This window comes from Botrytis porri (genome assembly GCF_014898465.1).
Source record: "Botrytis porri strain MUCL 3234 chromosome Unknown BPOR_004, whole genome shotgun sequence".
NCBI classification, from domain to species: Eukaryota; Fungi; Ascomycota; class Leotiomycetes; order Helotiales; family Sclerotiniaceae; genus Botrytis; species Botrytis porri.
In genome coordinates, this window is record NW_024066078.1 from 2,830,154 (window position 1) to 2,842,576 (window position 12,423).

General features: G+C 39.1%; 3 protein-coding genes across 3 annotated transcripts; all 3 read right to left on the bottom strand.

Annotated features, from left to right (window-relative positions):
- Positions 1-2,931: 2,931 nt before the first annotated feature.
- Positions 2,932-3,828, bottom strand: EAF01_003744 (uncharacterized protein; the record flags this gene model as incomplete). Its single annotated transcript, XM_038911998.1, has 1 exon — positions 2,932-3,828. The coding sequence occupies one exon, from the start codon at positions 3,826-3,828 to the stop codon at positions 2,932-2,934; it is 897 nt and encodes a 298-aa protein (XP_038773233.1).
- A 1,713-nt stretch (positions 3,829-5,541) lies between these two features.
- EAF01_003745 (uncharacterized protein) lies at positions 5,542-7,128 on the bottom strand (the record flags this gene model as incomplete). The annotated part of the gene is made up of 4 exons (XM_038911999.1): positions 5,542-5,873; positions 5,930-6,715; positions 6,767-6,845; positions 6,898-7,128. 4 exons carry the CDS (start codon positions 7,126-7,128, stop codon positions 5,542-5,544), a joined length of 1,428 nt encoding a protein of 475 aa, XP_038773234.1.
- A 1,597-nt stretch (positions 7,129-8,725) lies between these two features.
- EAF01_003746 (uncharacterized protein) lies at positions 8,726-11,010 on the bottom strand. Its single transcript, XM_038912000.1, has 2 exons — positions 10,578-11,010; positions 8,726-10,503 (listed from the first exon to the last, which is right to left on the bottom strand). Exons 1-2 carry the CDS (start codon positions 10,863-10,865, stop codon positions 9,091-9,093), a joined length of 1,701 nt encoding a protein of 566 aa, XP_038773235.1. The 5' UTR covers positions 10,866-11,010; the 3' UTR covers positions 8,726-9,090.
- Positions 11,011-12,423: the final 1,413 nt, after the last annotated feature.

Consider the following 12,423-nt stretch of genomic DNA (forward strand, 5'->3'; position numbering starts at 1 on the left):
AATCAGGGCCTGAAAAGCCTACATTTATCCTGCAAATGCCATATCAGCAACCACTTTTGTCAAGCTACATAAAAAATACAGCATCGAAACGCTGCGACTGATAAATATGCTTATTGATTTGAGCTCTGTTATCCTGAAAGGTTCTCTGTTTACTCGGCAGAATAATTAAAGATGTATAGTAAGAGTTATCGAACTTACTTACTACATCCTGTAAATTTTGTAATAAAATCCCTATATAATGTTTTTCTATACAAATTAAAGAAGTTAATAACTTTTTCAATTCAAGGAATTTTATTTTCAAAACTTCAAAATAAATAATTAATACTATTCTTTATCGAAAAAAATATATATTGTATTTTTAATTATTTTTATTCATGAATTATATAAACTTGAAATTGAAAAGTTAATTTTTTTTAACTTGTAATGCTTTTCCCATACAGAATAAGCGATTTTTTTAGAAAATTTATAATTCTTATCTTTAATAGGTTATAACTTTATAAATAAAATATTTAAAAATAAACTAGCTTTTTTCTATATAATTAAATTAATTTTAGATCGACTTTGAATTCCTTTAATCATTTTATATGATGTTTTAATAAATAAACAGGGGTCTTAAAAGCTGAAAAATCAATGGTTTTAGCGGGGAAATCGAAATCTTTACGTTAAAGAGGTTCCAGAACTCTTATAAACTAAAATTGAATATAACTTCTACAAATTTCATTTTAATTCAAAAAAAATTATATAATAATTTATATATATTTTTCTATATAGATATAAGGTTTTACAGAATTGAAATAAAAAATGAAAGAGAAGTAGTATATTAAAGTTAATAAGTTGATAATAATAAGTATAATTTCATAATATATCTTAGATTCTATTTATCTCTATTAATTCTGGATTTTATATTTTTATTCTTTGAATTCTAATTAGAAATTGAGTAGTATCTTATTAAGAAAAGAGTTTTCTTTGTAATTCCTTAAAATAGAAAAGTTATTAAAGATTAAAGTTAAATAAGTAAATTAAATTTTCTAATTTTTATACTTAATATTCTTAATATTCTTGGAAATAAGCGAATTTACCTTTTCAAAAATAATCCTTTTTTATTTCAAATATGAATAACTTTTCTAATTATAAATAAATCTTTATAAAAACTTATATATTGAAAAGTAAAATTTTTATTTAACAATATATTTAAGTCTTCATATTATAAGTATTAAATAAATTGAATTGTTAAAGATCGAAAAAGTATTCAAAAACAAGTACTTTTTAAATTAGTTTAATAAATTTATTGCTTTTATTTCAATCATTTTAATTCCGATTTCTTAGAAACTTTTATATAATATGACTATTATATTAATTGATTATATATATCATTTATAGCTTATTCAATTAAAAGAATATTAAAATTATAAATATTTTTAGTTTATACTATAGGTCGAGTACTCTACTTTCTGATTACTCCTCTTTTGAGTCATTCATTTATACTAAAAATTACCTTTTTTAGCTTATTATTAACTCTTTTATTTATAAATAGAATTTACTAAAAATTTATATATATATAATCCAAATCATTTTAAACTTATTCTGAAAATTTCAGATTTTTGAGATTTTTTGAGTAGAGATCTAACGCTTTAAAATATTGATTTTTTAATTTATATGAAAATTATATATAAATTTGAAATCAATTTTAAATCTTTAATAACTATTTAATTATAATTAATAAAAAGAAACTAATTACTTTTCTAAACGTTTCAAGCTTAAACCTATATAAAAGATTAAAAAATTAAAAAAAAATTAATAGTTATAAAGATATAACTTGAGTGGGAAAAAATAATCCCTATAATTTCTAAAGTATCCCTATAAATACTTATTAATAATTTTTATATTAAAGATAATTAAATAAAACTTTATTTCCTTTAATTCAATCAAATTCAAGATTTCCATTCAAGATTTCTTTAAAAATTCTTCAAAATCCCAACTTTATTTTAGGGGATATAATTGACTTGGTTATTATTATACTCTATATGAAATAATCATTATTATAATTTATATAATTATAAATTGCCCAGCCCTATATATAATACAAGAACTCAAGCGGCTTTAGCTCACTTGGGAGAGCGCCAGACTGAAGCTCACTTCAGCCCATTAATCTGGAGGCACTGTGTTCGATCCACAGAAGCCGCATTCTGCGAGTTGAGGCCAACCCCAACCAATATCCATTTTGCAATTTTAGAAGTTGCTCCATTACACTAATTAGAAGTCCCTCTGAACTCATTCCCCCACTATCAAGATCAATAATTTCGAACCCCTGCAATAGTGCCCCCACTCGGTCAAAATTTTCTTTTCTGTTTTTCTCTTCACATATTTAATATGTCTCGATATAAAGATATATTTCCTTTTTCTTGTATAAATTCAAGGCCGGATGGTGTAGTTGGTTATCACGTGTCCTTAACAATGAACAATTGTCAAAATGCGGACAAGGTCCTGGGATCGTGCCCCAGTCTGGTCAATACATGTTTGATCATCTTGTCTCTTGAGGGATCAATTTTTATACTCTTTTTGATCACTAGCTTTCGTTTTGTGTCCTTGTGGTATATATTCTTTGGAGTTTTGGAGCGCGATGTGGAGAGGAAACTTATGTGGAAAAGGGGCCGAGGGTCTGGAGATGAAAAGAAGAGTGTTGCTCCATATCAGAGAAGTGCGAACAGGTTCATGAGCCAGCTATTGGACAAAACAGAAGTGATTCTTCGGTGCCATTCAGTCACGAACTTGTAAAATTCTATACGGGGAACTATAAAGAGTATCTTGAATTCGAATGGTTCAAGTTGATTGATCTGGTGACATTTCATGTTTGAGGGGGAAACGAAAATAGAAGGCGAGGACACAAGCTGCACAAACAATTTAGCGAGCATAAAGCTCTCTCTCCTTAGCTCATATAATCGTTACCGAAGAAGTTTCCTTGATTGATTCTAATGGGCCTGGCCCGCTGTAAAGTTGAGCGAGTCCAATGCGTCTGAACTTACTATCGCCGCCAATGAAAATGTTTTCCTCTTTAACCCGCTGCAATATGAGCGCTAACCCTCGCGGTTCCCAACCGGTTTGATTTTGATGTGAGACCTGTAACATGTATGTTTCCCCATGACTGTATTCTGGCTGACAACCATCAACGTCTAGATCACGTTCCTCGTAGTGAAGTTTTGTTGAATAATTTAAAATTGTATCTCCTAAATTCGATTTCAAACTATGATCTTCGGTATAAAAGTCTCGAACGTCTCCGGCTAGCATCAACTTCCCACGGACTATGGGTTTACCAGAGGATACTGCCCCGTACGGATTGACACCTTCTACCGTGCAACTGACATCTTCAATTGCAAAGGAACTGTCAGCACGTTGATCTGGGACATAGAAGGTGTTCATGGCCCGACCATTATCAGTATTTTGACACACGACTGACGCCCATGACCATGTTGGTGCCACAAATCTTTCCGATCTTTTCAAGGAACGGGTGCCTCTGAAAAAATACCAAAGAAATCCCCTTGAGGATAACGAGCCGTCAATTTTACGAATCTTCCACAACCCGGCAACATACTGAGGATCCTGCAAATCCTCAGATTCATGTGATGAAATTGACTTTGATAATCGATTTAGAGCTTCGAATGTGCGACTTGCAATCCCGAAGAGCGCGGAAAGTCGATCTTCTTCCTTCGTTAACCGAAGAACGGCATAGTTCTCGATATTCAAATACCAGTAGTCAGGAATTTTATTGGCCTGCTGTTCATTGTCTTTATATGGCACCGAATTTATCCTTGCGCCATCTCTAGTGATCATCCTTGTTGGGTCGCGTTTGGGAAGCTCTGATATTCTGGTGCATTCGCACCATCTTTCCAGTTTACATTCCCATACTAGCTCTGTCGCGTAGAAGCTTACAGATCTGGGTGATAAAATCCGCTCTTGAAACACCCATCCTCGCGTATTGAGTGGTGCCATAGATTTCCTATTTCCATGGAAAAGATAATGTCTATCATGAGTTGTGCTTAAACTGGGTCGAATGAAGAATGGCCCGCTGCCCTCTAGTTTATGTGTGTCAACCCTCTATTATCAAGACTCCGAAGCTCTTCGAACGGTGGTATGGTTCCTCACACTCGGCTCCCAGGATACTCTGCATGTAGCTGTGCAAGCCGGGTGTTAAATAGTCCAGTTTGACTGTCTCGACCATGCGCAGCCGCTATATTTAGAAGCGAGCCAGATCATATATCAGCCATCAAAGCTGACTGTCGTTCCCAATCGGCAACATCATCCTGTATATTACAGACAGAATCAATCCATATGTATTGTATGTTCAGTCTGTGCGTGAGTAGTACCGCATCCCGAAATGTTCGAGAGAGTGTCGATATGTCAATGCCATTGGCGTGTGCACTGTAATTGTCCAACCTTGTTTTGTTACATTGAGCCGATCCCCAAGAGTGGCTCAATGTGGTATACTCCATCGGACGAGTTTGGTCAATTATTCTTGATTCCACTAACAGAATTCGGTTCTTTGAAATACACTGTTTTACATCAAGAAGGCGATGTGAAATTGGTACTTCTGATACATCGGCACTCTTGCCTATGGCTTGCACGGCATCTTGTTAACCATGGGCTTTTAATTACTAGAGCACTTTCAAATCGAAATTTGGAACGATATGTGGTGAAATTTTGAATGGATATAATGGAGTGTTTCTAGGAGTTTGGCGTAGATTATAATCTATATTGACTGATCGGCATTTATCCAGGTTGAATCTGTTTCCACTACAATGTATTACCAGGTAATTCATATATTTCCAACTTTTGACATTTATCATCTGTCGGCGGATATACTGGAGCACTCCATCATGGTTAATTTGACATCTTTTGCAAATATTACGACTTCTATTCTGGAATGACAAGCTGAAATCTATGCATATATGATATAAAACGAGAGAATTGGAGTGGCCCGATTTGCACGCAGCGCAAGAAGAACATGGCATCTTGATTTTGATGAAGAGACCGTGCAAATGTATGGGGTGTAGCTTATCGAGCACGGGACTATAAATCAATTTGAGTGAAGCATAGCCAATATTGAAACATCAAAGGTTCGGGGATGGTGGAAATCTCACTACAAGATGTAAGAATTATTCAGCCTTGTATGACAATGAACACGTGCACCAATCGAGTCTGAGGATTCCTGACAAATCGACCGAATACATATCGCCAACTCTCTAGAGATGGAAAGTATGTGTGATATAGAATGGAAGCGTCTGCAATGATATACCCCGTAGCCAGAAGTGATCGGGCAATGCATCAGCTAGTATAACGTAACAAGGATCAGTGCAGTATTCGAGCTATCAGAAACTATCGACCAATGAGACTGTAAGTAGATGTTGAAGTGCTATGGAATATGTTATAATCATTTTTGCTCTAATTAGCAGTACATAAATTCGTATTCCTAAATCTGCCTTTTCTTCCACTGTTCAGTATAGTTTTGTCTATTTGAATACTTGAATGGTCACCCGATTAACCATTTCAAGTAGAAGAAAGAGGCTTTTTGCTCATAGTCTGCTTAAAAGCTTGCAACGCCAAAGCAGGTGTGTAATAAGGAACCTCATGACCAGCCCCAAAGACTCTCAACCAACTCAAGTTACCAACGGTTTTGAAGGTTCCTCCAGCAACACCATTTACATTATAGTTTGCAACGGCAGCAGCGTTGAAAGCGGCGGAGCTAGCATATGTGATAGCATTGGCGGTTGCGAGACCACCGAACCAGTTACAGATCCAATCAGCATCACCAGCCCAGATAAGGACTTGGATACCAGATTGAACGACTGTAGAGAGAGTTGGGAGAAAGGACCTCGAATCTGTTTTGATATTCCTTAGTTAATCGAAAAACATCAAGGATGAAGGGGTAACTGACCATCTCCAGTAGCAGCAAACTTCTCATAAGGAGCATCTGGACACTCAGTATAAGTAGACTTGGCACCAATGGCCTTCACAACTGCTGCGCTTTGCAAATATGTAGCATAATTCTCTGGCGGATATGGATCATTCGATGGCTCTCGAATATCATAAACATCAAAGTTTCCACTTGAAAGTGGCCCCTCGATGTCATTATAACAAACATTATCAGCATTTACACAAGCTGAGTTAGTACCAGTGGTTGAGGTACATTCTTTCAAAAGTGGAAGACATGACTTGGTATATGTATTGAGATAGGATGTGTGTTGAGCAGCGGAGATGAGAGATTTGTATGTGTTATTGTAGGAGTAGTCGACGTATGCCTTATAAGAGATGATAGGATCATACCATCCGTTGTTGATACCTAAAGCAACGAGATCAATCTTTTCACCAGCAATAGTGCCAGCCGCAATCTTGGCATTTTGTTGTTCGAGATAGTATGCAAATTCTGGTCCATAATGACCACCATAGGATTCTGTGAAGATACCAAAATCGCGATTCTCGTAGGCGGGGAAGGAGGCATAGAAAGCTTGGAGAAGTGTCCAGATGTATGGAGCAGCGGTAACAGTGGAGGTTACAGAATCAGTACCGTAGGAGAAGCCTACTCCAATCGGTTGATCAATATAGATCATGTTTGCGAATTCATTGAAACTGTATGGGTTGAGGGATGGAGTTGATGCCCCGTTGTAGAATTGACATGGACCATTCTCTTGGAACAACCCAATCATAGAAGAACATCCAGGGCCTATTCTTCTGTTAGTAAAATGTAGCTTGATATGAAAGATATTGCATGTACCTCCGTTAAACCATGTCGCTAGTGGTGCAGTGGTTGGACTGTTTCGGCTTTCAAAGAACCAGAACCACATGTTCATACCCTGATACGGATGTCAACATTGAACTATTCTCTAAAGAATGTGTTATACTCACAGTTCCGACGGTCAAATATCCGGAATACTGGTTCACACCTGGCGTGGTCTCGCAAATGCCAGAGTTTGTGACAAATGCAAGTGTGGAATCGGTGGCGGCATGATAAAAGACAGTATGGTTGACTCCGTCACGAAGCTCGAATGATCGTTTGTCTTTCTTCCCTTCAGTGGTAGGGGCAGCTAGAACAGCCGGAAGAAGACAAGCGACTAGGGAAAGCGAAGGGAAACGCATTGTAATTGTAGTCGAAGAATTGAACTGGAGGTGGTCTAGCAACTACAAGACTTAATCTTGGCGATTCATCTCGAACTTATATCTTTTTTTTCCCCCATCACTTCACGCACCCTCATCTCAATCCCTAACGCTACTATGCGCTCTACGTCTGGAAAATCGAGATACACACGCGGAGATCGTTCCAAATGAAGCAGGTCTATAATTTAAGGTACCAGAATAATCTCAAAAGCTTCAATCCCCGCCGGCACTAAAGGGTAAAGTTGAAGAAACCTGGACGATCATGGAAGGTAATCTCTCATGGTACTTCGATTGCCGTTGATAAGACCAACGCATCTACCCCGTATACAACGGTTAACATTGCATAAATGACAAAGTCCCGAGCCTAGGCAGGAGATCCAACGGATATATGCATAACATGGAAGCCAAATGTTATATTCAAGTATCTAAACTCCTCAAAAGGGCAGCTGGTGATGGGCTTGGCAGCGAATGATAAGCTTTTCGTGGCCGAGATCTTTTTCCAGGGTGCCAGATATCGACATTCCTGTTTGGGAAGTTTTGGTGGTTTAGTGCGGAAGATGTGACTTGTCAAATAGGTGGATGCTTGTACAGCAGATGATGATGAAAGCGGGAGGACTATGATGGAACCTCAATCGTGAATGTGGAAAATACCGCAGTAAACGACGGTCACTTAAAGATTTGACAACACGAAAAATGTCAGACGAACATTCTTGTGACATACTTGAATTGATTTCACCATCTTGGGATGTATGGCGAGCTCTTTCTATTGATTGATTGATTGAATGCATTGCTTGAATGAAGTTGAGAAATTGAGGTTCCCGAGTTGCAGGGTCTTCAGCACCAGCACCTTTAGCCGAGCATAGGCTCAGGTCATGCAAGATCCACCCGTCTTGTACAAAATTGGCTTCCGTTGGCAAAACGTGTTTGAATACTGGGCCCTTGGCAGTCCGACGACAGAGAATACTATCAAAGTACTAGTTTGAAGTTTGATATAAAAGGGAGATGATTGTATATACTGGCAGTTTTTGTTCTGTTCCCCGAATCTAGTTTCAAACCTTGTTGACGATAAGATACCCTGCTCAATTTGCTTGTGTCTAGACGACGTAGAGTTTCCCCCAGAATTCCTTTGTCGTGCAGCGACGTGATGAATTGCCGTCCCTCACGTGAACTGCACACCTATGCAGGTTACTCCCAAAATGAGCAAGTTGCGTTACTTCATTGTCAATTTTTGTGCGCGGAAACCGAGTCACAATGAAAGCGATCAATCGAAACGCCCAGGTCTCCTTGCCAGCTTCAATACATCAAGATGAATTATAGGGACTTACTTGTAGCGCTTATAAACACTCAGAGTATGATTACTAATTGCAGGAATTTCCATTCAAAACAGGAATATAGAACAAACAACTCACAACTACTAGATTAAGCTGCTTCGACCAATTCCTTGCATATGTAATTCTTATCCTAGCTCAGTGTCAGCATGGAAATGAAAGCCAGAAAACATGTATTAGTAAACGGTCTACTGGGGCTATTGTAAACAAAAGGATGGTGTTCATGAGTAATACATATCGCGAAAACATTAAAAGTTGAAATGAAGTAATTCTATTCAAAAATACTAATTACTTTTGCATCCTGGGTATCATCTTCAACATGTCCTCCACCATTTATTCATCTCATCTATAATATCATGATCTTTCACCGATCAAGATACATAAATATGTATCGTACCTCCCCTCCTCAGTAAATCATAACTTTCAGCTCATCCAGGATAAGAAACATTATTATCCTCAAATACCTATATATATAAAAAAGTCAAGAAAAAAAAAAGAACGCCAAGGGTATAATACCATGAATGACAACCAAGCATCCATGAATCATGATATCCGGTTCCCAATCGCGTCCATTACTACCTCTCCCCTCGTGCAAAAATCAATGAAAGTTCATCAATTAATCGTTTCTGAATCCATCATGAGCGGCATTGCCACGGTGATGAGCTTGAGGAACGGCTGCAACATTGTCTCCATCGCTACGGCTCTTTCTTTCTCTTCCCTCCCACTGTGGCTTCTCTTTCTCGACATCACTTGTGCTTCTGCTCTCGACATCTGCGGTTTCAAAGCCATAGTGTCTTGCCATCTGCTCGACCTCAGCGGGAGATAAGTATGGCAAATCATGAGAAGCCTTGACGTATGAGATGTTTTCGACGAATCCCTTCGCAAAAATGATATCGATTTCCTCGAGAGATCTGCGCTTGGTTTCTGGGTAGAAGAAATAGATAACTGGGATGAAACAAGCGTTGACAACGGCGAAGAAGAGGTATGTACCCCAAGAGATATTGGCAATCATGATAGGTGTGACCATAACAATGGTGAAGTTGAAAAGCCAGTTGGAACAAGTTGACACGGCGTTAGCTCTAGCACGGGTGCGAAGAGGGTTAATTTCAGCTGGGTACAACCATGGTAGTGGCAACCAGGTGGCTCCGAAGAAAGCAATATAGGTGAAGAGACCAACTCCAGCGCCCTTGGCACTTGGTCCTTTTCCATCTTGTGGGATAAGACAAGCGAAGACGAGGACCATGGAAAGACACTGTCCAATAGTACCAACGATGAACAACTTGCGACGACCAGCCTTCTCAATAATGAACCAAGACACAGTTGCGAAAATAGAGTAAACAATCATGTTGACACCTCCAAGGAGAAGAGCCAAGTTCTTCGAGGTACCGATGGAGGTTTCGAAGAGAATCGGGAAATAGTAAATAACGGCATTACATCCACCAAGTTGTTGGAAGAATTGTGAAGATGATCCAAGAAGCATACGGCGGAAATGTTGGGTTTTACCTCCAGTGAAAAGAGCTGAGAAGGGAGTCTTGGTAGCGGCTCCGGATGCCATGATACTGTCCATGATAATGGTCTTCTCCAATTGAACTTGGGGATCGTTATGTTCAAGACCAGAGAGAGCAGCAATGACATCGAGTCCCTCTTCGTGGCGCTCTTTAGCAAGGAGCCATCTTGGAGATTCTGGGAGGAAGTAAGTTCCGACAATGAGGATGACACCGAAGAAAATCTGGAAAGCAATTGGGAATCTCCAGGTAAGGTCATCTGGTCCATAAGAAGCACCATAATCGATCCAGTAAGCAATCATAGTACCGAAAGCGATAACTCCTCCTTCAATACAGATGAGCAAACCACGGTTGGTAGATCGACTACATTCTGCTTGATAAGTGGGAATAGTGGATGTGTTAATTCCATTTCCTATACCAGTGACGGTTCTTCCAATAATAAATTGAGCAGTTGCGTTGGAGCCTTTGATAGCAGTAATTTGAATCACAACTCCAATAATCATGATAACTCCACCAAGCATCATCTGTAAAATTTCAGTCAGAATATCTTATCTTATCGGAGGAGTCTGGGGATGCGGGGAAATGGGGTAAAGCTTACAGCTCTTCTTCTACCAATCGAGTCTCCATACCACAAAATGAAAATAGCACCTAGTAAACATCCGATTTCGTAGATGGCTGTGACGAAACCTTGGTAAACACTGTCATCTTTGGTCTCAGGGAAGTAGTTGTTAAAAGGGTCTGCGGCGATAATTCCTGACATAACACCTTGATCATATCCAAACAACAAGAATCCAGTTGTGGCAATCGTTGAGACTAATAGACCCAACTTTCGGCCGTGAAGACCAGCAAAGGTCTTTTGCGTTGGCGATACCTCGGAAGAGACCATTTTGCCTATTGTGTATGGTGTATCTGAGAGAGGAAATCTTCAAGATTTCGAGAACGTCTGGCTCTGCCAGCAACTATCAAATTTTGTCAAACACAACGCTGTTGCGCTACTGAAATCAACTTGTGGAGGTCTGGAGAAATAGAGGCAGGAGATATGAGATGAAAGTGATAGAAAACTGGAACGAGGGGGAAGATCTCTTGCTATATACTTGTTGATCTATCCCCCATCCTTTGTCTTACATACTCGGTGGGTCCGCTATCTGTGAATGAAGGAGAGCAGAGTCCACATTTACACATGCAGCATGCTTATTCTTCCAACGTCGGAACGACAGTTTTAGGAAACCCGCATAAAAGCTGTGACCTAGTCATTGAAGTAACCGCCTGCAGGGAAAGTGTCAGTTTTGCAGAGCATTTTTACAGGGGATCTCAAGGCTCGTTGGTTGTAGGATCACGATGCTGTGAGAGTTGAATGTGTTCATGTGGAGCACCCAAGCATTGGGCTTGAGATCTGCATCGAAATTCATGAGTAGGTAAGACCCATGTAAGAAAGCGGTGACTGAATCGTCAAGTGAGAGAAGATTTAAATTCGTGTGATTGGATGATATTGTCAGAATGAAATGAAGAATCTTACTCTTCGTCCATGAGCCAACGGCATTTGCGTGACTACGAAGTAGTTCGTTCTGGTAGGGGTATGAAAAGAGAATTCGATAGACCCACAGCAGACGTCACTGGCTGGCTAAAAGATGCCTGGAGTTTTTCAAGGTTTGAGTGTGGGATTGAGGAGGAGAGTGTGCCTGTGTGCTCATGAGAAGTGGGACGTTATTCTGATTCTTATTATTAATCTTCGGAGTGGAGGCCAGCATCGTTGTGGGGAGTGTTTGTTATCTAGGGACTCGTTCCTCTGGAAATGTGTGCTTGTCCCCATTGTTATGGTTCAGATACAAAAAAGAAACACGAACAAAATACAGTTTGAACGAAGTCAATCGGGAAGGAAGTAAGGTTCGTTCCTAAAAGACGGAAAGGCTTTTTTTCTCTCACTTCGAAGCTTATCCGGTCGGCACATGGTTAGCGAACTGCTGGCCCGAAAACTTAACATCTTGGCCACAACAGTCACCTCGGTAAGGTTCACTTGGCGTTTATCAATGAAAGAGGCAAAATTAACTTTCATGAATTCCAACATATGTCAAGTCAGACAAGTATTTTCTAGAGAAAATATTTTCACCAAGCGCGCAAATCATGATTTCAACAAGAAAATGACGGTGATCTACCCCCCGAAAAATCCTCACACGTCAAACGTTATTTCAACCAAATATTTGCGAAAATGAGATGCAAAATAACGTCATAGAGGAACTCCCACACCAAGATAGACCGAGGCAGATCCGAGATAACAGATGGGATCTTTTGTGTGTGTGGAATCTGAAGGACCCTGCAGCGGAAAAGTTCATAGGCGGAGGAAGGATTCAGTGGGTGGCTGGCGCGAAGTTGGTTATACTTCCGGGAATGCAACGGGACGAGTGAGATAATGAGGAGTTCAGAAAATATGTGGGACGTGCTCCGAT

What these genes read in the sequence shown, in the direction of transcription:
- EAF01_003746 (XM_038912000.1), bottom strand. Translation starts at nt 10,865, where the DNA reads ATGGTCTCTTCCGAGGTATCGCCAACGCAAAAGACCTTTGCTGGTCTT. An exon ending in CGATTGGTAGAAGAAGAGCT is followed by an intron (nt 10,504 to 10,577) that starts GTAAGCTTTACC and finishes GAAATTTTACAG; the next exon opens with ATGATGCTTGGTGGAGTTAT.